This window comes from Lissotriton vulgaris, chromosome 1_1 (genome assembly GCF_964263255.1).
Source record: "Lissotriton vulgaris chromosome 1_1, aLisVul1.2, whole genome shotgun sequence".
Classification (NCBI taxonomy): domain Eukaryota; kingdom Metazoa; phylum Chordata; class Amphibia; order Caudata; family Salamandridae; genus Lissotriton; species Lissotriton vulgaris.
The window spans coordinates 1,036,184,957-1,036,207,257 of record NC_141685.1 but is presented as its reverse complement, the minus strand read 5'-3'; the positions used below and the strand labels follow the sequence as shown (position 1 = coordinate 1,036,207,257).

The window sequence follows — 22,301 nt, the reverse complement described above, 5'->3', positions numbered from 1 at the left end:
TTTCCCTGCCTGTTTAGGTTCTGTGATGAGAATCAGTTCTCCTTACGCCATCTTTACAAACTGTAAGCTTTGTCATGCCTCTACTCATTCTTACTTTCCAAGTCTGTCTCTTCATCACTTGTTGACCTCCTGTTTTACTCTCAATCAATCAATTAAAGACATTTATAGAGCGCACTACTTACCCGTAGGGTCTCAAGGCGCTCCCTACTCACTTTATTGATCACTTGCACCCTGCCAAGTGCATCTTTCATATCTCTTCTATCCATTTATTATCACTGGTACGCCGCTTCCTCTCCCTGGGCTCTCTCCCTTGCCTCTTACTCTGCCAGATTCTTTCCACCTATTTAAATGTTGCCTTGTTCCCTCATCCTCAACTTTCTGCTGTTCTGTGATTCCACTTATTTAAATGTCGCCTTGCTCCCTCATCCCCAATTCTCTGCTCTTCCCTCTGCCCCACCCAGACTTTTGATTTCTCATTTTCCAGTTCGGATGGTTCAGTGGACTAAATCATCGACAATCTGTGTGGTCTCATAGTCACACCTTCATATTCCGTTGTGTACACTCAGCCTGTCATTCTTCCAAGGATGATTACATGAGTACCATAGATTTCTGTAACAATGAACATCTGTTATTTACAACCAGGATGCCCCAGGAGGTGGAGTGTGTGCTTTATAAATATGCTTGTTATTTTCATCCATTCTTTCCCCATATTTCTCTTGTGCTCACTGTTTTTCCTCATTTGTTTGTCTGCTTCCTGCAGGAAGGGGATCGACTGAGCGACGAAGACCTGTACAAGTTTCTTGCAGACATGCGGCGGCCATCCTCTGTCCTCCGACGCCTACGCCCCGTTACAGGTAAGATGGATAGAGATTTTTCGATGCAGTAGCCCTCTTAACAGCAAAACAGTGAAGGAGTCATTTGATCAATTTGTTTTCATAGATTTTAAAAACCATCATGGAGTGGCTGTGAACTGACTTCTGCCTCATTCCAGTAATCGTAGTGATATGGGGTGTTCCCATTAGAAATGGAATGTTTACATCCCAGGGTCTTGATTTCAGTTTTGAATCTGGGATTTTTAGGCCCAGCATCATTCATTGTCATGTGAAGTGTGCTGTATTCTTTCTGACAGGAGACAGCTTGAGACCTCTTGCCAGGGTGAGTTCCTCACATTTGACAAGGGGCAGCTTTTAAGTATGTGAAATGGGTGAGCTGCTCACAGCGCATATGAAAAGACTTGAGATACCTGGACTCGAGGATGTAATTTCTTCAGTGATGGGACAGCTTAAGACAACTTGATATAGTGAGCTACTCACCGCTGTCACAGAAAGCGGATCATCTCTGGACTAGGTGGTCACTTGTACCTGCCTTTGGACATCTTGAGATCTGTGGACTGAGTGGGGTACTCGCACGCGATTAGAGGCTGCTTGAGATCTTTGGAATGGGTGAGGTACTCACACCTGCTATTGGGCAATTTTTGATTTTGATCTCTGGTCTGGGTGAGCTGCTTATTCCAGACATGGGACAACTTGATAACTTGGGATAAGAGAACTACTCACACCTGCTACAGGACTGGTGGAGATCTCGGCAAATAAAAGCGTATGCCTCAGAATGCTGCTATTGGATATATAATGCGTATTTGATGAAGTCTTTGCTCTTAATAGTGGCTCAATTACCTTTCCCTCCCTTTGTCTCTATTTTCAGCTCAACTGAAGATTGACATCTCGCCAGCTCCTGAGAACCCGCAGTATTCGCTTTCCCCAGAGCTTCTCCATGTCAAGCCATACCCAGACCCCCGCATCCGACCCACCAAAGAGGTCCTGGAGTTCCCTGCCCGTGAGGTGTACGCCCCATACACCACCTACGGGTAAGGCGACCTCCTAAACAGAGACTGTATTGTCTAACTAGAAGGGCCAAGAATAGCACTTGGCTTTGTCTGTTCTGTGTATAGTAATAGCTAGCACTGCTGCTGGCCAGGTGGTGCCCATGTGCGAGGGCAGCTTGTGCTACTGCTATGTCTAGTCTGAGAAGGAAATTGGTACTACTCTTGGCATGGCATGTGCTTTTTTTAGAGAGTACTACATATGCACAACTACAAGCTTTTCCATTGTGTTTGTGTGTATGTGTGTTTGTGAACCTTTTGTCATATGCAGCATGTAGTCCAGTTTACACTGCTACTGTCTAGGTTGCGCTAAATCTAATCCCTTAATCCCCTTGTAAAACCCCACTTTGCTGATTAATTAATTCATAACATATTTATTTTCTTTACGTTTCTGCTCTTTACAACACACTGCTCATTTATAAAATGTCTAGCACCAATTGTGATGTTCCGAATTTACAAATTCATGATCTTCATATTATTACTTTGGGAACACATTGGTGCTGATCCTTCGGCAGTTCCTGTGTGCTGAATTTTCAGAGTTTTGGGGTTAATTTAAAATGTGTGTTCTTTCTTGGAGTGAGACAAAGAAACGCTTCTTTGTCGAAATGTTTTTGTTGCCAAGTTTGGCCAGTGGGACTCCACGTTGAGAGGTGATGGTCGAGAATCCTAGACTGAACAGGAGAGTTGCACCGGTCCTTGGTTGTTTCAGAGTCGACTTATTTCCGGGTAGTTTCTTATCTGGATAGAAAGAAAACATAAAGGGGTTATTGAAGCTGGTGTCTTAAGCCCAGAAGGGGCAAACCGCTGTACTGATAGTGTTAAAAGCACTCTCGTATTGGTTAGTGGGTGGAAAACAGGACTTTCAGTGCTGCGGGCCAAGGTGCATGATGTAGGTTTACTATGAGGAAACGGATGTCACAACTTTGATGCCCTCACGTTGACATACCTTTACATTGTCACCGCCACATTGAGACACCATCACTTCATGTTACCTTCACACTCAGTATCTCTTTGCCTCTACGTGTACTATAGTCGTAATGTTAAGCTTAACCCTCAACATAACATTAGCCCTAACTCATGAGTCTTTTTAAATTAAATTAAATGTTTTTAATTAATATATTGAACATTAGGCAGCCCCATTCCTCTAAACCAAAAGGTCATGCTTGACCTAAAACTGTCCGTCAGCCACATGAATATTCAATTTAGGTAATTTTAAATCTAACAAAAAAAATGCTGTCATTATCTAATTTACTGGAGCTCTAAACCAAAATCCATTGCAATAAATATTAGTTTTAAATAGTTTTTCAAAAGAAAGGGTAGAAATGTAATCTACTTGAAAATAATGAATAAAGGTTCGAGGCATGTGGGCTGCTGAATTCATATCTGTGCATAGTCCGCCACCTTGTGTTGGGTCCGTATGATTGCACATTGTTGTCCTGGAAGAGTCTTCGAAGTATCACGAGATAGGTGGCTCCTCCCCTGGACTACAGTGCGCATGGGCATCGCCTCCATCCCCAGATTGTTTTTTTCCGCCATTGGGTTCGGATGTGCTTCGGTTTCCTCTGTCGGAACCGATAGTTGTTCTACTTTATTCTCGAGACCAAAAGGTCTTTAGGCTGGGCGTCGGTATAGTTGCGTACGGTTTTCTTTCTGACTCTCAGCTCCGATCTCTTACTGCCCTTCCACGTGCTTTCGACGCGGACGGGCCTACACTACACCCTTTGCTATGGAGCGGACTCCGTTCAAAAAGTGTCCGCTGTGTCACTCTAAATATTCGCACCTCGACGTGCACCCTGTGTGCAACACCTGCTTGTCACCGGATCATCGCGAGGACACCTGTATGGCGTGTTCGAAGTTCCGAAGCAAGAAGACTTTGAAGATTCGCCGGGCCAATCGGCTCCAGGCTCAGTTGTCTGCTTCGGCACCCCCACCAGATGACATTTTCCAGGAATCTGTCGAAGGAGAAGACGACGTGCGAGGGTCGGACTCTGGGCCCGCGTCCGAGGAGGAGCCCTACGACGCGGGTGAGGAGGACTATACCGAAGTCTCCGACGAGGTAGGAGACGACGACCTGGCTTGTGCCACGATGGGAGATAGCTCGGAGGAGGAGCATCTCCATACAGACTCAGGGGTTATTCCCCTTCATGCGGCCCAGGTCGAGGGATCGCCTTCAGGCCTTACCCAAGATCTAACTATGAGTCCTACGTCCCCGCCTACGGGCCCGGTCACGGACATTTCTAAGCCATCACTTATGTTGAAGAAAACGAAAGTGAAGCCAACGGGTCACGCACCTTCGGATGCGAAACCGAAACTGAAAGTTGCGCTGGTGAAGAAGGTTCTGGAGGCGTCAACTTCCAAGAAAACCAAAATGGCCGACTTGAAGAGCCACGCCAAAATGGCCGACCCGAAGCCCTCTGGGTCGGCGCCGAAGGGGGTCATGGACCCGAAGACGGTTCCGAGGAAACGTCAGGCCGATGACGCACCTAGACATGGGGCGTCGGGGCCGAAGAAGAAGTCTACCGGTGATCAGGCTCTCGAAGATGAGGGGTCGCTCGGGCCGGTTCAGCCCTCGGCAGCCTTTACGAAAAAAGTGGGGGACTCCTTACAGCGGATCCGGAAGTCCACTGAGGTTCATGCTCAGGACACCGTAGCGCCTACGCTCACGCCTAAGCCTACTAAAGAGCTAACGCCCATTCGTTTTACCCTTCCTCCCAAATCGGCGCCGAAGGCCTTCGCGCCGAAACAGGGGCACGCGAAGGAGGTATTGATGCCGAAAGCTGCCTTGGTGGTGTCGAAGCTTCGGCTCCAGCCGCTTGCGGTGGAGGAACGTCGTGAGGTGATCATCGACGCCAACACTGGAAAATTGTCGCTCCTCAAACGAAAGATTGCGTCGGAGCCGGCCTTGGAACCTTTTAAGATTCCGCTCAAGAACAAGAAGTACTCTGCGGACTCTTCGGCTCTAATGGAACCTGTGTCCCCACAGGCCTGGGAACACTCGCCAACGCATTCCCCCGCGCCTGATGCGGACGAGGACGATGCCGAGTACACCTATCCTGCGTACTCGGATCCGGAAGAGGAGCATGTGCCCTGGGCCGCAGGAGGCGACGCAGAAGACCCGCAGTCGGGTCAGGACACTCAACTTTTCGCCGCCAAGACGTCCCCGACAGAGGACTCGGCGGCCTTCAATGCCTTAATAGAGAGAGCTGCAGCGAACCATGACGTCGAACTGCACTCGGACCCCGTGGATGCGGACTTCTTAGTCGACACCTTCTCGGTAGCCGAAAAGCAAGTCAAGACACTACCGATGCTTAAAGGGGTGCTGAAACATGCACAGGAGGTTTTCGAGGAGCCCACCCGGGCGCGGGTGGTCAACCCTCGCATCGACAGGAAATATAAAGCGGCGCCCACGAATCCCACGTATATTAAGGGACACCTGCCATTGGACTCCCTGGTGGTTTCCAACGCTCGGAAGAGGGCGAACTCGCAGACTACTGGTGACGCTCCTCCCCCAGACAAAGAGTCCAAGATCTTTGAGGCATCAGGCAAACGCATTGCTGCACAGGCAGCTAACATCTGGAGGATCTCTAACACCCAAGCCCTGCTTGCACGTTATGATAGGGCCCATTATGACACATTAGAGGCCATTCTGCAACACTTGCCTGACCAATACAAGGAGGCGGGAGAGATGCTCATTCAGGAGGGTAAACTCATTACAAATGCATCCATCAAATGTGCCCTAGATGTGGCAGACACTGCCTCCAGGGCTATCAATACAAGTGTGTTACTTAGACGCCATGCCTGGCTTCGAATCTCGGGGTTCAAGCCCGACATCCAAACCACGATATTGAGTCAAACAGTTAATCCTGACCATCTGTTTGGCCCTGAGGTGGATGCCTCCCTAGAAAAGATGAAAAAAGATACAGAAACTGCCAAATCTATGGGGGCTTTACAAAGTCGGCAGTTTCGGGGTGGTTCCTTTCGCCGCTCCAATTCAAGAGGCACCTCAAGGGGACAGGCATCCCAGTCCACACAATACTACAAGGGTAACACCCAGCCCTCGTATAACAACAACAAGGGCAGGGGTGGCTACAGAGGCAATAATATCAAAGGCAGGGTACGTGGAAACAATAGCTCCAGGTCCACCACCACCAACAAGCAGTGACGTCTTGTCACTGCCCCCCGATCACACGACACCTGTCGGGGGGAGACTCCAGCAGTTCCTGCCGGCGTGGAGGTCCATCACCACGGACAGGTGGGTGAGGTCTCTTGTCCAGTACGGGTACTGTCTAGAACTTACGTCCATTCCACCGGACATACCGCCAAGAAGCCGTGCTATGTCCGGCGAGCACTTGACCTTGTTGCAGCAGGAAGTTCTAATCATGCTGCAAAAAGGGGCGATAGAGCTCGTTCCACTGCAAGAGCGGGGAACAGGGGTTTACTCCCTGTATTTTTTGATCCCCAAAAAGGACGGATCACTCAGACCGATCCTGGACCTCAGGCCCCTGAACTGGTACATCAACTCGGAGCACTTCCATATGCTCACATTGCAGCAGGTGCTTCCCCTGCTTCAACAGGGGGATTTTCTAGCTACGCTGGATCTGAAGGATGCCTATTTTCATATTCCCCTGCATCCTTCCCACCGAAAGTATCTCAGATTCACGATCTTAGACCAGCATTACCAGTTCAGAGTCCTGCCGTTCGGGGTCACCACGGCACCAAGAGTATTTACGAAATGCCTAGCGACTGTGGCGGCGCATCTCCGTCGCCAGCACGTCCACGTCTTTCCATACCTGGACGACTGGCTCATTCAAGCAAAGACGGAACAGCATTGCGTAGACCACGTGTCACGCACCATTCACCTCCTGCACGATCTGGGATTCTCTCTGAACTACCCAAAGTCCCATCTCCAGCCCGCCCACGTGCGACAGTATCTGGGCGCGACGATCGACACTCTGGCAGCCACTGCGCAGCCGAATTCAGTGAGAATCGCCAGTATCCAGGCGCTGATCCAACGATTCAGACCCCAACACTCGCTTCCAGCGAGGGTGTTCATGCAGTTGATAGGCATGATGGCCTCCTGCATCTCCATTGTCCCGCACGCGAGACTACATATGCGTCCGCTTCAGGAGTGCCTAGCACGTCCGTGGACTCAGGCTCATGGGCAACTGACAGACCTAGTGTTGGTGAGCGGTCGGGCGTACAACTCTCTGCATTGGTGGAATCCACAAAACCTTTGCAAGGGCCGACCATTCCAAGAGCCTGTCCCACAGATCATCCTGACGACGGACGCCTCTCTCCAGGGATGGGGAGCGCATGTACTCCACTACACTGTGCAGGGACTGTGGACACTTCAGCAAAGGAAGATGCACATCAATGTGTTGGAACTGATGGCAATCTTCATGGCCCTAAAGGCGTTCAAAGTACATCTGTGCAACAAGGTCGTGTTGATCCGGACGGACAACATGACGGCCATGTACTACATCCAGAAGCAGGGAGGTACACACTCTCCACAGCTGTCTCATCTGGCTCAGAGCATGTGGAAGTGGGCCATTCAGAGGAACATCTTCCTCATGGCAGAGCATCTCCCGGGCAAGGACAATCAAATGGCAGATCTGCTCAGCAGGCACAGCCATCAGATGCACGAGTGGGAGATACATCCATCAGTACTCCAACCGTACTTCCAAAAGTGGGGTCATCCAGAGATAGACCTGTTCGCCACAAAGGAGAACGCAAAATGCCAAAGCTTCGCCGCCAGGTTCCCACACCCCCAATCACAGGGCAATGCGATGTGGATGAACTGGTCAGGCAGATTTGCGTACGCTTTTCCCCCAGCACCTCTGATACCGCTGGTGGCGCGCAAGCTCAGGCAACACTCGATGACGCTCATCCTGGTTGCTCCAACGTGGGCTCGCCAACCATGGTACACCACGTTTCTGGAACTCTCCGTGGTACCGCATCAAAGGCTTCATCTCACTCCCAGCCTTCTGACGCAGAGCCATGGCGACATTCAGCACCCAGATCCGCAACAGCTCAACCTGGCGATCTGGCTCCTGAAGTCCTAGAGTTTGGCTACCTCAATCTTCCTCCCGATTGCATGGACATCATTCGGGAGGCAAGGAAGCCCACTACTAGAGCTTGTTATGCGGCTAAATGGAAGAGGTTCGTCATCTACTGTGTGGACCACAGCATTGACCCGCTAGATGCTTCCATTCAGAACATCATATGTTACCTCTTTCACCTGTATCGATGTAATCTAGCGTACTCTTCCATCCGCATTCACCTGTCTGCTATGGCAGCATACCTCCAGAATAGGCAGCACCTGTCACTCTTTAAGGTCCCTGCTATCAAGGCTTTTCTGGAAGGACTCAAAAGGGTCATTCCACCAAGGACTCCACCAGCTCCAGAATGGAACCTCAATGTGGTTCTAACAAGGCTGATGGGTCCTCCCTTTGAGCCACTGCACTCTTGTGAGCTCCAGTTTTTGACTTGGAAGGTTGCGTTCTTAGTAGCAATTACATCGCTACGGAGGGTTAGCGAGCTGCAGGCGCTCACCATCCAAGAACCTTTCTTCCAGGTACATGCTAACAGGGTGGTGCTCCGCACTAACCCTAAATTCTTACCCAAAGTGGTCTCACAGTTCCACATGAACCAAACAATTGAATTGCCGGTGTTTTTCCAAAACCCAGAGACGCTGGCGGAGCGTATGCTCCACACTCTTGATGTGAAAAGGGCCTTGATGTACTATGTGGACAGGACAAAAGATTTCCGCAAAACCAAACAACTCTTTGTTGCTTTTGCCACACAACACAAGGGAAATGCAATCTCCAAGGCGGGGATTGCTAGATGGATAGTAAAGTGCATTCAGATCTGTTACGCTAAAGCTAAGCGCACTCTCACTATCCCACCAAGGGCCCACTCCACTAGGAAGTTGGGGGCCTCTATGGCCTTCCTAGGTAACATTCCCTTAGAAGACATCTGTAGAGCAGCCACATGGTCTACCACACATACTTTCACTAAGCACTACTGTGTAGACGTGCATTCCAAACAGCAGGCAGCTGTTGGTCAGGCTGTTCTAAAAACGCTTTTTCAGACTGCTGCAGCTGGCACGGGCGGCCGCCGTTAATGGAGGGACTGCTATGTATTCTATGCACAGATATGAATTCAGCAGCCCACATGCCTCGAACTGCAAATGCTACTTACCAGTATGCATCTGTTCTTGGCATGTAGGGCTGCTGACATTCATATCGCCCACCCTCCTCCCCGGCGCCTGTAGCAGCTGCAGTATTTATTCATATACACACATATGCTCATAGCATGGTCATCACTCACTTTCTTCACTCCATCTCTGCCAATGGCTAAAAACAATCTGGGGATGGAGGCGATGCCCATGCGCACTGTAGTCCAGGGGAGGAGCCACCTATCTCGTGATACTTCGAAGACTCTTCCAGGACAACAATGTGCAATCATCCGGACCCAACACAAGGTGGCGGACTATGCACAGATATGAATGTCAGCAGCCCTACATGCCAAGAACAGATGCATACTGGTAAGTAGCATTTGCAATACCTCTCACACTAACCAAAGTATTAGGTGTTACCTTTGTCTCCTTACTACGCTGTCCCAAAGTATAGTCTAAAGACCCCAAGCAGTTCGTACCCCCTTAATGCTTACAGCGCTATTCCTTGTCCCATGGTCCTAGAGGCGAAAATCTCCCCACCCCAAGCTCACCATCCAGTTTCTTAGTGGTGTGGCTTTTCCTACAGTCATGCCCTGTATGGGAGCTTGGTGTGTTTTTCATAGTTATCTCCAGACGAGTGGACAACACTCACTTGCTTCTGGATCTGGGATAGTTGTTGCTTTTGCTGGGCCATCTGCCATTGCTGGTGCTGTACCATGTCCATCAGGGCGCGCAAAGTCAGGTTCTGCTGTCCAGTTTGTATCTAGGGTGGAGGTAAACACAAGACAGGATGCTAATCAATGAGCATACTGTAATGGCTAACTTATCCGAGAAGTGCGAGATGGTAGAACATTTGGTTCCATATCTCGGCCTTGGATTTCTTTGTGTATCCTGTTTTCATGCTTCTATTAATGATTTGTCAATAAATGCCCTCTTCTAAGAAGGCACAACACTGGCTGGGTATTGATGTTATTGAGGATTACTCGCTGTATTCTACAGTTTTTGAGTTTCAAATCCCCTTTCTAGCCTTTACTGTTTGACTTCACCCCCTAAAGGAGCAGCAAAGGCCGAAGTGTACCAATGTTGCCTTCCAGTTGGAATGTGTTAGTGCCCTAAGGTCTGGTACATCAGTATTAAACAATCTTATCCACCAAGGATACTGCCCAATAGCTAACCCCCGCCTCAGGATCTCAAGAAAAGACTCACAGACCAACTAGGGGTTGGGTTGCATCAAACATTTGATAACCCTCCAGAATGTTTTGAAGTTTAAGCCTGCTCTTGTATGATGGAAATATTCATTTTGCTAGTCTGCTGTTAGATCGACACACCCTTTGAGCATTACTCTCTCACTTCCAGAGCAACAGACTCTCTCCCACACTTCTGGTGTAGTCTCTCCAAACCATTTTTGCTGTTACCTTTAGACGTGACAAGTATGAGGACCTTTTCCTCACAGCTGGCCTGTTCAATCCGCTCAGGGTCTGCTCTAGCTTTCTCACATGTTCTTCCAGAGCCCTGTGGCTGTCAAGCGCCTCTTCAAAAGATTTGAAGATGTCCGACGATTGCCTTTGAATTGCTTCTTCCTCCATCTGTTGGAGAGAAAGTGTACTTTAGACCCAGAAACAGTCAGAGTTACCTGTGATGTTTAGCTTATCCACAACTGTGCCTGTGTCCAAAATTCTAAACCCCCAGCAATGAAGTGCCTCATGTTTGTCTGCTATGTGCAGAATTTATATTTCTTGTTGGAATTAAACTCTGATAAAAAATTCAACGGGTGCTCCTTCTGCATTGGATCATTTGTAGATTAACATTTTTGAATCCTTTCCTGTAGCCAAGCTGTAGACTCAATGTGGTGATAGGCCATAATTCATTTATATAGTATGCTCTGTAGATTCATGAAGTCGATTTTTGCCATAATATTGCTGCCTCTTTGATTGTGTTCTTTTTGAATTTGGAAAAGTCGCAAATTGTTAGGCAATTTCTTGCAACCATTTATTATATTATAATATATTAGAAGTAAGACCTTTTCTGTTCGCTGGTCGTAAAATATTTTCCATCCATATCTCTCTGAAAGAAGTAATTGATAAAAGTTGCAATACAATTAATCGCACCCAAGCTTGATTTTTGTTTCAGGTCATCCATTTCAGATTGTCCTATAGATTGTATAGGATTTACATTTTTATGACGTATCATACCATTGAAGAATCAATGACACAATTAGGTGCTATTCTTGGGATATGCAGTCGTGCATCAGCTGTGTTATATACTTGAATACGACAGTTAAGCTCTAGAAAGCAATCCATAGGAAATGGTATTATGCTACCAGTCATATTATATACCCTTTGAGAAGTCCAGCCACGAGCAGGAGGGAGAGACTACTAAGAGTGGAGATTTTACAACAAGCCGTAGTAAATGCCCTGTTTGTTTCAAGGATGGAATTGAGGGTTTAAAATACCACAGGGTTTCTGGCCCTAGGTTGTTTCTAGATCCTAACAGGAAAGAAGCTACAATACGAGATTTTTAACCTCTGAGTTCGACACCTGGGCTGGATGCTTTCGGAGGTGGGGCTAAATAGGGGAGGAGTGAATGGTGGGAGAAAGTATTAATAGCATAGCAAGGGTGAAAGTACTTCCTATATTTTGGTCAGGATCCCAAGGAAAGTAAATGCAAACAGGGTTGGGCTTGAGCTGGACTGTAAAGCAAAAAGGCGGATCCAGTTCAATGAAAACATTCCAACACATAACCCCAACAGTCAACCCCATCAGACTCTTTCGCTCCAGAGCCTTCGTTCCCTTTCCACCTGCGCCCACCTATGCAAGACGCAAATCATAACAAAGAAGGAAAAGGTATTAGTACTAGCCATGGACAGGGCAGTAGTGCATTAAAAGACTTGTTGGGTACGGCTGTAGTTCCCCAAGGAACATGTCCTACACGCTTGATCTAGAGATGAGTGAGTATCATGCAGTGAGTAATGTTCTGGATGATTTCAAATGAAATAAATCTTGTAGATTGATTTCATTTGAAATCATCCAGAACATTAATAGAATGAGTATCAAAGAAAAGGGAAAGAAAGATGCCTATCAAATAAAGACCTAAGGACTGTACAGTTTGTGATGTGCTTTGAACAGATGATCGGTATATCATACTGTAATATTGTCGAGCAGTGCTAAGACTTTTTTTTGGGCTCTTGGGGCGGTTGCAGTTTACTGGGTGGCATTAACTATAACAATGCTATTTACAGCTGGTGTTCTCGAGCCACTATACAGTTGCAAACCAACTGGATGCCTAAGTATTGCATTTTATCACTGGTTACTCCATAAGGTGATGTAAGGAGCCCATGATTCAGTCACTGCAGTTTCAAGTTCACTAGTGTAGGAAAGCGCCTCTTTTTTTTTTTTTTACATGGTTTGCCCCACTTTTTTCCTGGTATTTGATGCAATTTTGACTGAAGTGCCCTGTGTTCTTGCTATCTAGGTCCCCTGTGCCAATGCTTTTTCCCTAAAATAAGGAAACTGTTCAATTGTTCCCCAGTTTCCTAGACCTTAAGCACCTCTGTAAGTCACTAGTAAATGGTGCCCCTGATACCTAGTGCATGGGTACTAACAAGTGTCCCTAAGGGCTGCAGCACGTATTGTGCCATCCTATGGGACCCACCACCAAACTCGTGCAGACTGCCATTGCAGACAGTGTGAAATGGTGATGACAAATGTGAAAACACAACATGGCATAAACTCTGTGTGCCATGCCCCCAGACTCTGCATAAAATATATGTAAGTCCGCCCTACAGCATCCTAATAGCCCTAAGGCAGGGTGCATTATATTACATGAATGGACATATCTGCATGAGCAGATATGCCCCTGTGCTGTCTAGTTCTATTGCTAGATATTATGAGGGACAGGGATTCCATCTGAAGTACTTGTACTGGGCACTGGTCATTACGAGTTCCCCATCTACATGATGCCTTCACTGAAACCTATGGTGTTTGGTCTCAAACACCTTGTCTTAAAAAATCCCTGCTGAAGCCACTAGTGTATTTATTAAAACATGCACCCACAGGACACCTTAGAGGTGTCCCCTGAAAGCCTACCAGCTTCTTAGTGTGCTGGCTGACTGGTATTGTCCAACCTGCCACCACAGACCTGTGTCTGACCCCCTGCAGGTGAGAGCCCGTGCTGTCTGAGGTTAGGAACAATACCTGCTCCAGACGAAGGGGTTCACACCGCTTTCAGAAGGATGGTTAGTGAATCTGCATACCAAGACCAGGGACTTCAAAGCCCTGTCACCTTTGATATACAGACCTGGGAGATACCACCCCTGTCCTAAGGCCCATTTGGCACCGGGATAGGCAGGAAATTAGCTATGCTAAGAGGCGTGGTACACTACTGGGCCAGTCACACCCCAATGGTGAGCCGCCTAATGTGCCCCACTAAAACGGATTCCACCATCTTGAATTTGGTGAAAGTAGGAACGTTGGGACAGGGTTATGCCCACTCCCCACAGGAAGTGTTCATAAAGGGGGCATAGTGACCCCAAGGGTAAGGAGCCCATTGACTACTACCCTTCACTCCCCTCAACACCCCTAAATTCAGTATTTAGGTGGCCCTCTAACACCAGGAACTTAGATTTGTCTGACTGAAGAAACAAGAGGTCAAAGAAGAGCGTAAGAAGTGAGAACTGCAGACTGCTGGTGGACTTTGGCGCCAAACCCTGCCTGCTCCTGGGCCGACAATGGCGACAACCGGACTCTTCTGCAGCTGTGCATCCTCCAAAAAGCCTTGGAGGGCCTCCAGCACTTTGCCAAGCTGTCGGCATCTCCCTTGAAATCGAGGTGACACTTCCCTGCAGGCACTGACTCCAACGTCTGGTTCACCGTTCTACTGTTCACCGGATTCACTGGTTTGCAGTCGCCCAGCAGGAGGTCACCGTACTCGTGGAGTTCAGATCCATCTCCCCACCAAGTGTGAAGACACCAGGACCAGCTGTTGCAGCAACCAAAGCTTGTTTGAGTCAAATTCGGACTCCAGTGCTGCAAAGACCGACCAGCCAACAAAGTACGTCATCATTGCAGGGGTCAATACCGAGAATATCCCAGCTGTCCAATTTGGTCCTCCTTTGAGGTCTAACCAAGAACCATGGGTGGCTTTGACGCACGGACACCAGCCGACCAAAACCCTCTGTACCAGAGCGCCCTGGTCCAATACAACCGACTGTTCCCAGGACCCCCACAAACTGAGCCCCCTATTGGGAGCTCCCAGACTCCCCTCTGCAACCTGTTTCTGGGGGCCCCCCTCTTTGCCTACTATGTAGCGCGCAAAGCTACCAACCTGTCCAGCTCTTCTGTACTCGGACACGCCTGGGCAGGTAAACCTGGACTGCTGGTGGCACTTTGGCCCCCTAGAACCTGAAGTCCTAAAGGGGACCCGAGTACAATTGCAAGTACCTGTATGCAGTATATACCTTTTCTGCCATAGGAAATCATTACTGCGTAAAAACGCATTTGTGCTACAATTTTACTTCCCTGTGAAAAATTGATATTCTGAAAAGTACCTAATTACGAAGTTCGTTGTGTTAAAATATATAGAAAAAAAGTTTCTTGAGTGTGTCTCATTTATTGACTCTGTGGTTCAACAAATGATGAACACTACCCTAGCTTAAAGTGCTGGCCCACACTACCACAAAAGAGAGCATTTGGGATTATTAATTTAAGCCCTGTAAACCAATAAGGGTCATATGGGTTTCTACATAGTGTTCCTCTATTTGGTACAATACATAAAAAGACAGTTTCCTACAAGTCGCCACTGACGTCTTAGTGGAAGAGTCACTGCACAAGCTCATCAATACACCAGTGTGTATTACTTAGTGGAAGGGAAGGGCCTGTATCCTAAAATATATGTGCCCCAATAGAGATTTTACAATGGTGAGGGTACCCCTTCCTCCAGGGTCACCAATAAATTCGGTTTTCACTGAACGGCTGCCAGGCACACCTGACCGTCGCTTTAACTGGTGAGATCCAAAAACTGTGAGGGCTAAGAAGATTCTGTTTCTGAAATCAGTGCATCACCTCCAGCTGATGGTGCAGACCCACCGGCTTGAGGATCAGAGTTGATATTCATTAGGGCTTGTAGTCTTCATTTGGAGAGGTTTGTATATGCTCCTGTGGGATCGGGGTCAGAGCAGGCTCACCCTTCTCCGTGGCTAAAGGGCGTGGAGCCTTCTCTGGCACGAGATGCTGTTGTGTTTAATGTTACTTCTTCTGGCTGAAATGGCCTCTTCTCACAGGTGATAGGCTCAGCCCTTCGAAGCGTGTCCTATGCAGGTCTTTCTACCAATTGGGCTTTGACTATTATGGAGGCAGTTCACACCATCTGGCGAGGGTACTTCAGAAGGCAGGAAGGTGTTCCTTTCTGCACACCTCTGCAGATGCTTCACAGAAGTAGGTCTAGCCTAGAGGGACTGATGCATAGCTCCTCCTTAGTTGCACCTTCAAAGCATTGAGAGAATTACTGGCTGGAGAGACCAGTACGTATAGCCCTCTGTTTGCTAGGACTTGCCAATCAGGTGAGTCGGGTGGTCCATACAGGAGCCATTTCTAAGGAAAATCCGATATCATCAGGGAAATGGGAAGACTAGGTTTCCTTCTTGCAGGAACATTATGACTCCATCAAAGTGGTATTGTGGGCTACCTCCTCCCCCACCTATAGGGAACTGCTTTAATGGAGCAAGATAGGAAATGACTACATCTAGGGTGCAATGTCGGAGAGAGACATTGACAGCTTCACAAAAAGTCGACCACCATATTGTGTAAAAAACAAAAAACCTCTTTCTTCCCCTTTCTCCCTCCCTTCATCTCTTCCTGCTATGGGCTTGTAGTAATCTTACTTTAATGACGATGTGTTCACTTGTAAAACCCTCGTTCTTCAGAGTTCAGTTGTCATGGTGCTGTCCTCACGGCTCAGCTTTGTCAGTTGCCGCTGGCTGTTGAGGGGAGCACCACATTTCCGTGAGCTGTCGGAGAATAAACCTCAAGTTTTCATTTACTCCATTCTCAGCGATTAACTACAGCCGGAATCTACCATTCATCTGTGTAGTAAAACGCATGCAATCAATATAGCTATGTACAGCCAATCCTCATTCATTTCCGAGACGTCAGGGAGGCAAAGAACCCTTGTTTAGGGAGAATACATAAATTACCTTGTGGCTCACTCTTCCGTATGAGTATTGGTAAAAAAAAATGTTTAAAGACTGTAATCCAACTATAAATTAAGCTAATACATCTCATAGCTTGGATTGAAAAGACAGGAGTCACTTGTTCGAAAGAAGGAATGCACTTTAGGTGCCCCATCTGTGTCACTCATAAAAACAGTGGCCTTGCAAGAATGTCAAGCTTGCTGGAGGCATATCCATGTTGAGCACTTGTGTGCTAATACGCCCCCCTCTATTCAATCAAAGCACTCTCTTGTAAATCATGGTTAATAAAATCTTCTATGTGGTCCCATAAATGTGGTACTTCTTTTTTCAGTCAATAATTGGTTAGCTTTTCCACTTCAGGCTTTTCTTTAAATTGAAAAAAAGTGAAAACTCATTTTGTTTTCTTGATTCAGAGAGCATTATCTTGTAAGACTGAAGTACTAAATTAACAGATATGTAAACAACACAACAATTAACTTTAAATTTCATGTCAATCAAGAACCTGCAGCTGAATAGTGAACTTAAAGGGTAAGTGCTCTGTGTGAATTGCAAATGTATCTATCAATTGCGGTTACAAACCAGTGATGAATTAGAAGTGGGGAGGTAACTCGCTCACAAAGGAGTAACTTACCTTTTGGGAAATTGTTTCTAGCGGTCTCAACATACCTGCTCCCCCACTCTCCGATGTCTTACCTACCTGGAAACCTTTTTTCGAAGAGGCACAATTTACTTTATATGACTGTGATTAAAAATTATTTTCAAGCATGCTATGCAAATTCAGGGATTCGAGGTCTGTCTGCTGGGCCTCATAAGCCTCTCTATTTGCAACTACTCGAAAGGGGTTGCAAATGAGCTTCTTGCTTCAATAATACTAATGAGTGCTGATATACTAATGAGTCTTCCCGCAAAAATGATATTCACTGGAGGTTGCAAAACCTCCTGCAGATATCCTTTTTGTGGTACGACTCAGGACACCGGTTGCATTTTAAAATTAAGGGCCGCACACAAAGCAGTTTGTGCATAATCTACACATGTCTATTTGCAAACTGCCCTTAGTAAATAGAGGCTCCTAGTCTCACTGTGCTCCACTGTCTACCAAAAATGGTAACTCTAAATGTTAAGTATCATGGAAATAATGGGACATTAACATTGATGCTACAAATGTAGATAAATCAAAGTTTGAGCAAAAATGGTCATCTTTGCAAGAATGATTTTCCTCACTAGCTGTCTATAACTCCTGTACTTGCTGTTTAGCCAGTTGACTGTCTTGCTGGTCCTTTGGTTCTTCGCTTCCTAGACTGTCTTTTTGATTGCTCCACTGGCTCAGTGGCCCTTGGCCTGGCTGGCTAACTGTATTTCTCACCATTGGCTTACACGGTCTCTTTCTGACTCCTTGATTGTCTCTCTAGCCCCTATTCTGTCTTCCTGACCCCCCTAAGCTAGTAGCCTGACCTTTATGCTGACAGTCTGATTCCCAGACGAGCTGTCTGACTCTTGGACTGGCTGCCAGCAGCCGAGAATGATTCCCTGCCACCTCTGTAGCCAAACCCCCACTCTCCTAAAGACCCTGCCCCAGTCGCTTCCTCAGCACCTGCCCAGTGCCTGGTCTTGCTGAGTCACAGATGACCTGTCTGTGCTGCAGTGAGAGCAAACATTGCAAAATGTGTCTTAGGAGCTGGGGTGATGTAATGTCAGACTTGCCTAACTCGTGGTTGGCGACAATCTCACCAGCAGTCTCAAGCTCCATTCTTTTCCATGTTTAAGCCTTTCCGGTTTCTATCCTCTCCTGGAAACAAGCTGTATATTGAAAATGTAGAAGTGTGTTGGTGCCTTGTCATTACAGTGCTCTAAGGCAGGGTTCGCCAACCTTATCTGCAGTGAGAGCTACTTCTGATCACTGAAAATCATGGTGAGCTACTGAAGGTCCAGCTACTCGTGCAATGTTAGCAGACACTCCCACACCCAGTTTCATTGAATTTAAGCCTAATGTCCTTGAAGCCAAAGACACTGGTTTGAGCAAAATATTTTGACTAGGGGCACTATGACAGGGCTACCATGTGTGTCAGTGAGAGCATGACATTTGGGGATGTTTGAACATGTGTATGTATGAATGGGATATATGTGTATGGGTGAATGACTTGTACTTGTGGTACAGGACATACCTTTTGCCATATTTGACACTGTTACATGTATAATACGAACATACAAAAAAACTGGAATACATTTAAAGAGCAGAAAAATGTTCTGCAAAGATATTACATAATATGGAAAGATTTTCTGCACTTTACATTTCTCCATCTTGAAACAAAATGGCTGTATATGTCAGTTATAAATATGACACTACATCTACTAGCCACTGGGAGCAAGATGCCTGTTGTCTGTAAATGCAACACTTTGAAATTGGAGAAAATTAAAGTAAAGAGTTAACTTTATTATTTACTCTGAGTCCATAAAACCTATCATTTAAATGTGTTCTTATTTCAAAGTGCCCCATTTACAAACAGCATCTTGCATCCAGTGCCCTGTAGACAGTGTGCTATATTTATAACAGAAAAATCAGCCATTTATTTAAAGTGGAGTCATTTAATTGAAAGTGGAGAAAAACATTGACTCAATGTTACATAGAAATAGTTTTAACCACTTTAAATTTCTCAAATTCTGAAAAAATGACCCTATTTTTCCTTGATAAGTATGGCACAGTACTGGCCACTGGGAGCAGGAGGCTTGCTAATTTCAAATTCAGAAAATGAAGAGTTAACTTAATCATGAATTAACTCTTCATTCTAATGTTCTCCCATTTAAAAGCGGCCAGAAATATAATGTTATGTTATGTTAGAAGATTTCTAGAGCGCATAGCTTGCCCGTAAGCGTCCCAGCGCTGAACAGTATGTTGTTTTCGTGCTCCAATATTTAGTTGACAAGAACTTTCATTGAAGATTTAAATCCTGCAGTGCTTCAGTTCTTCACCTCTGTGCCCTGGGTCCTAAAGTTGACTCCAGCGCTGCTCATTATCAGGCCCTGCTATCTGCAGCCTGGAGATAATAATGTAAAATAAACACAGCCTTCCCTTAACTTTAAAAGGAAAATGTGAACCTGTGCTTATTTAAAATGGACTCAAGTTTGTGAGCTACTTGTAAAGTGACTGTGAGCTACTGGTAGCTCACGATCCACTGTTTGTAGACACCTGCTCTAAAGTGTGGCTGTTCCTGGTGTGCCGCAAACATCCCGGTCATATGTTTTACAGACCCAAGTTTTAGACAGCAGAGCTTTCACTGAGGATACAACCACCCTCAAGGGTGAGACAGCGAGTCACTTCACAAATTCCAAAAGTTGGAAGGGCTTAGTTTTGAGACAGCAGCAGGGATTTCCCTTATGGTAACCAGATTTTATATGGTGAGATAGCAGACCTATACCACAGATTACACTGTTACTTGCGCTTGTACAAGACAAATGCTTAAAGATTCTTTATTAATACAGGCTTAGACACACTCAAGTAATGGACTTCACATGCTCAGATTTCAAGTAACACAGCCCTTCCTGAACTTGTGTGGGTTTTAAAGTTGACACTGCAGGGGTGCCTCTCAGTTTACACAAGCTTTCCAGCCTGGGACAGTGCATAATTGCACAGAAGCCTCATTACACAAATCCACATTTTCATTCCTGAATGCTTGCACTTTAATACTTATTTTCCCCCAAAATGATGCTAATGTTGTTTGCTTGAGGAGAGGGAAAATGGTAAAAGATTTATAAACAAAAAGAATGTCTCTTGAGAAAGAGGCATGTCTCAAGTCACAAACTCAATAAAGATGCAGAAACCAGAGATACTACTTTGGCCCATGCGTACCAGAGACTTTACAGTAATTGTATTTGCACCAATCTTACAACTTGGATAACAGTACTGTTAGCCTTTAGTGAACCCAAAGGCTCAAGACACTCATCTTACATGCTCAGGTTTTAGACCGATGAACTATTCTTCTAATTTCACATACTGTACTAGGGCGGTCCTTAGTCTGCCCATCTACCACTCCGGTTGCAATAACAAAAGATTTACACCTCTAGCTTCTTCTAGACTTCTGCCTCCTTACCTGCAGCCCCCTGGTGGTCGTTTTCAGCTGTTCTGCATCCATTCCAATTTGCCTTGTCTCACGGGCCAGCATGCCCAGGGTCAGATTGTAGGTACTCAGGCTGCTGTTCACCCGCTGGAGTCTGCGGTCTGTGTTGCGGTAGGTGTCATGCATGGCCTGGCTCAGCTGTAAGACCCCGTACACCAGCAGGTTCACGTCTTCCTGTAGGGCTGGCATTGGCGTTGAGAGCAGCGTCGACATCATGGGTGTTGGCGTCGAAGTGAATTTGATGTTGTCCTCTGCTTGCCACACAGGCACAGCCTCGCAGGCCAAGATGAGGCTTAGTAGGACCGTGAACAGCATGCCTAAGGTGAATTGAGCCTCTGAAAGCCCCAGTGCTGCTGGATATACTGGGACCTGGGAGTGCTCTCTGAAAGCACCAGCTCCAGTGCAGAGGCTGGGACAATTGCTGTCTGCTTTCATATATCAGCAGATTGTTTTGGCAGTCCTCCAACTCTTCGTGTCTCGTTTTTTTTTTCTACTACTGTCGGCTGTGGCAATGCTTTAGTTTAACAAACTTGCCAAAAATACTATGGTTGTGAGAGAGAGGCTTAATGCGTCGCCTGGAAGTCTAGTCCACTGGTGAAAGGGCATTCACAATTTTATTAGAAAAGGTTTCTTACTAGCCACAGAAAGCGTATCATTAAGTCCCAGCCGCCTCCCTATGCTTTACTCTGAAGTTCTGCAGGTGACATGGTTTGATGTATGTTGTACCACTAACTCCTTGTGTGATTGGAGGAAAGTCCTTCCACCTCATAGTTATTCAATGTTACCCCTGCACTGCTACAGACACCGTGCGGCCATCTGACCATTCTTCTCTTTTATTATTTCTGATACCAGAATGCTAGGTCAGCCTGTTCGAGGTGATCATGTACTACACGGAGTTAACTATCAGTCGTTGACAGGACGTAGGTTTCGTCCCATTCCTCAGCCTCTCCTGGGGTCGTCCTGCCCTTGCTGCGACTCTGCTCTTTTGCTTTTTGATGCTATATTTGCCAACGCTTTCCAGGCATGTGCACCACACCCCCTTTCCCTCCACTCTCTGGTGTTACTTTGGGTCACTGTGATGAAATCCTTTTCAGGTAAACATACCTGACTCAGATGGCTGCACTGAGGTAATCTGGTCTGCCTGGCTGCTCTTCCATTGGCTTGCCCCTCCCCATGGACAACAGCCCATAGAGGCGCTGCCTGCCTTGGACCATTTCAACAAGCCAATCGGAGACGGAGGAGGTGCTGCAGGCTGTTGCAGAGTTTGATGATGAAATACGTAGAAAAATATTTTTTATGTGTATTCTATTTGCACATTTTAACTAATAATGTGCTAACATTGTTCTTGTCATAGGAAATTAAAAATGTTTTTTTTTTACCTACAACTTTTAAAAATGTATGCTCTTGTTCCTTCTTTTTTTTTTAAATATGCTCTTGTATTCAGTGTAGCTGTACCAATGAAGCCTAGATAACATGTTTGCAGATTTAAGCTTATTAAAACTCTTTTTAAAGTAGCTTTCAAACAGTTTGTGATAGGCCTTTTCATGGACCACCTTTAAGGTCAAATAGCTCAAAATGTCCCATCAAATGTTCACCAAATCTGCCAATTCCATAGAGGTAGGCCTATCTCAAGAATGGTGCACACTATTATCAGACTTTTATAGATAAAGCCCCCAAAAATAGCCATATTAGGTAGTTTACATAATATATAACATGCGTGGTAAACTACAAATCTATTGTAGATTGAGGTTTGTTGCTATGTGGTCGTAATGATATGCACAATAGTTGTTGAAAAGGTTCAAAGTTCACTTACTTTAGCATCTCGCAAACACTGCATGGATCATAAACAGTTGTGGATTTTCCTCCTTTTATGAAGCTTTGTATAAACACTTGACATTTACGAACAAGTGCAGAATTCAGCAAAACCTGTATATAGTGAACTCCGTC

At 46.2% G+C, this 22,301-nt stretch overlaps 2 protein-coding genes across 8 annotated transcripts in view; one reads left to right on the top strand and one right to left on the bottom strand.

Annotated features, from left to right (window-relative positions):
- LOC147748470 (dedicator of cytokinesis protein 7-like) overlaps positions 1 to 22,301 on the top strand; it is a 476,862-nt gene that overhangs the window by 143,825 nt on the left and 310,736 nt on the right. For all 7 annotated transcript variants that reach the window (XM_086962164.1, XM_086962156.1, XM_086962145.1 and 4 more), the window contains exons 13-14: positions 761 to 854; positions 1,702 to 1,864. In XM_086962164.1, the coding sequence (XP_086818290.1) occupies positions 761 to 854; positions 1,702 to 1,864 (257 nt within the window). The remainder of the gene's footprint in view (positions 1 to 760; positions 855 to 1,701; positions 1,865 to 22,301) is intronic.
- Positions 2,238 to 21,346, bottom strand: ANGPTL8 (angiopoietin like 8). The gene is made up of 4 exons (XM_086962174.1): positions 20,328 to 21,346; positions 10,472 to 10,642; positions 9,709 to 9,819; positions 2,238 to 2,617 (listed from the first exon to the last, which is right to left on the bottom strand). Exons 1-4 carry the CDS (start codon positions 20,787 to 20,789, stop codon positions 2,585 to 2,587), a joined length of 777 nt encoding a protein of 258 aa, XP_086818300.1. The 5' UTR covers positions 20,790 to 21,346; the 3' UTR covers positions 2,238 to 2,584.

Excerpts from the sequence above, each read along its gene's own strand:
- ANGPTL8 (XM_086962174.1), bottom strand. The coding sequence starts at position 20,789 with ATGAAAGCAGACAGCAATTGTCCCAGCCTCTGCACTGGAGCTGGTGCT. Across the intron at positions 10,643-20,327 it reads CGACCACCAGGGGGCTGCAG|ATGGAGGAAGAAGCAATTCA; the intron begins GTAAGGAGGCAG and ends TCTCTCCAACAG. Across the intron at positions 9,820-10,471 it reads CATACTTGTCACGTCTAAAG|ATACAAACTGGACAGCAGAA; the intron begins GTAACAGCAAAA and ends CCTCCACCCTAG.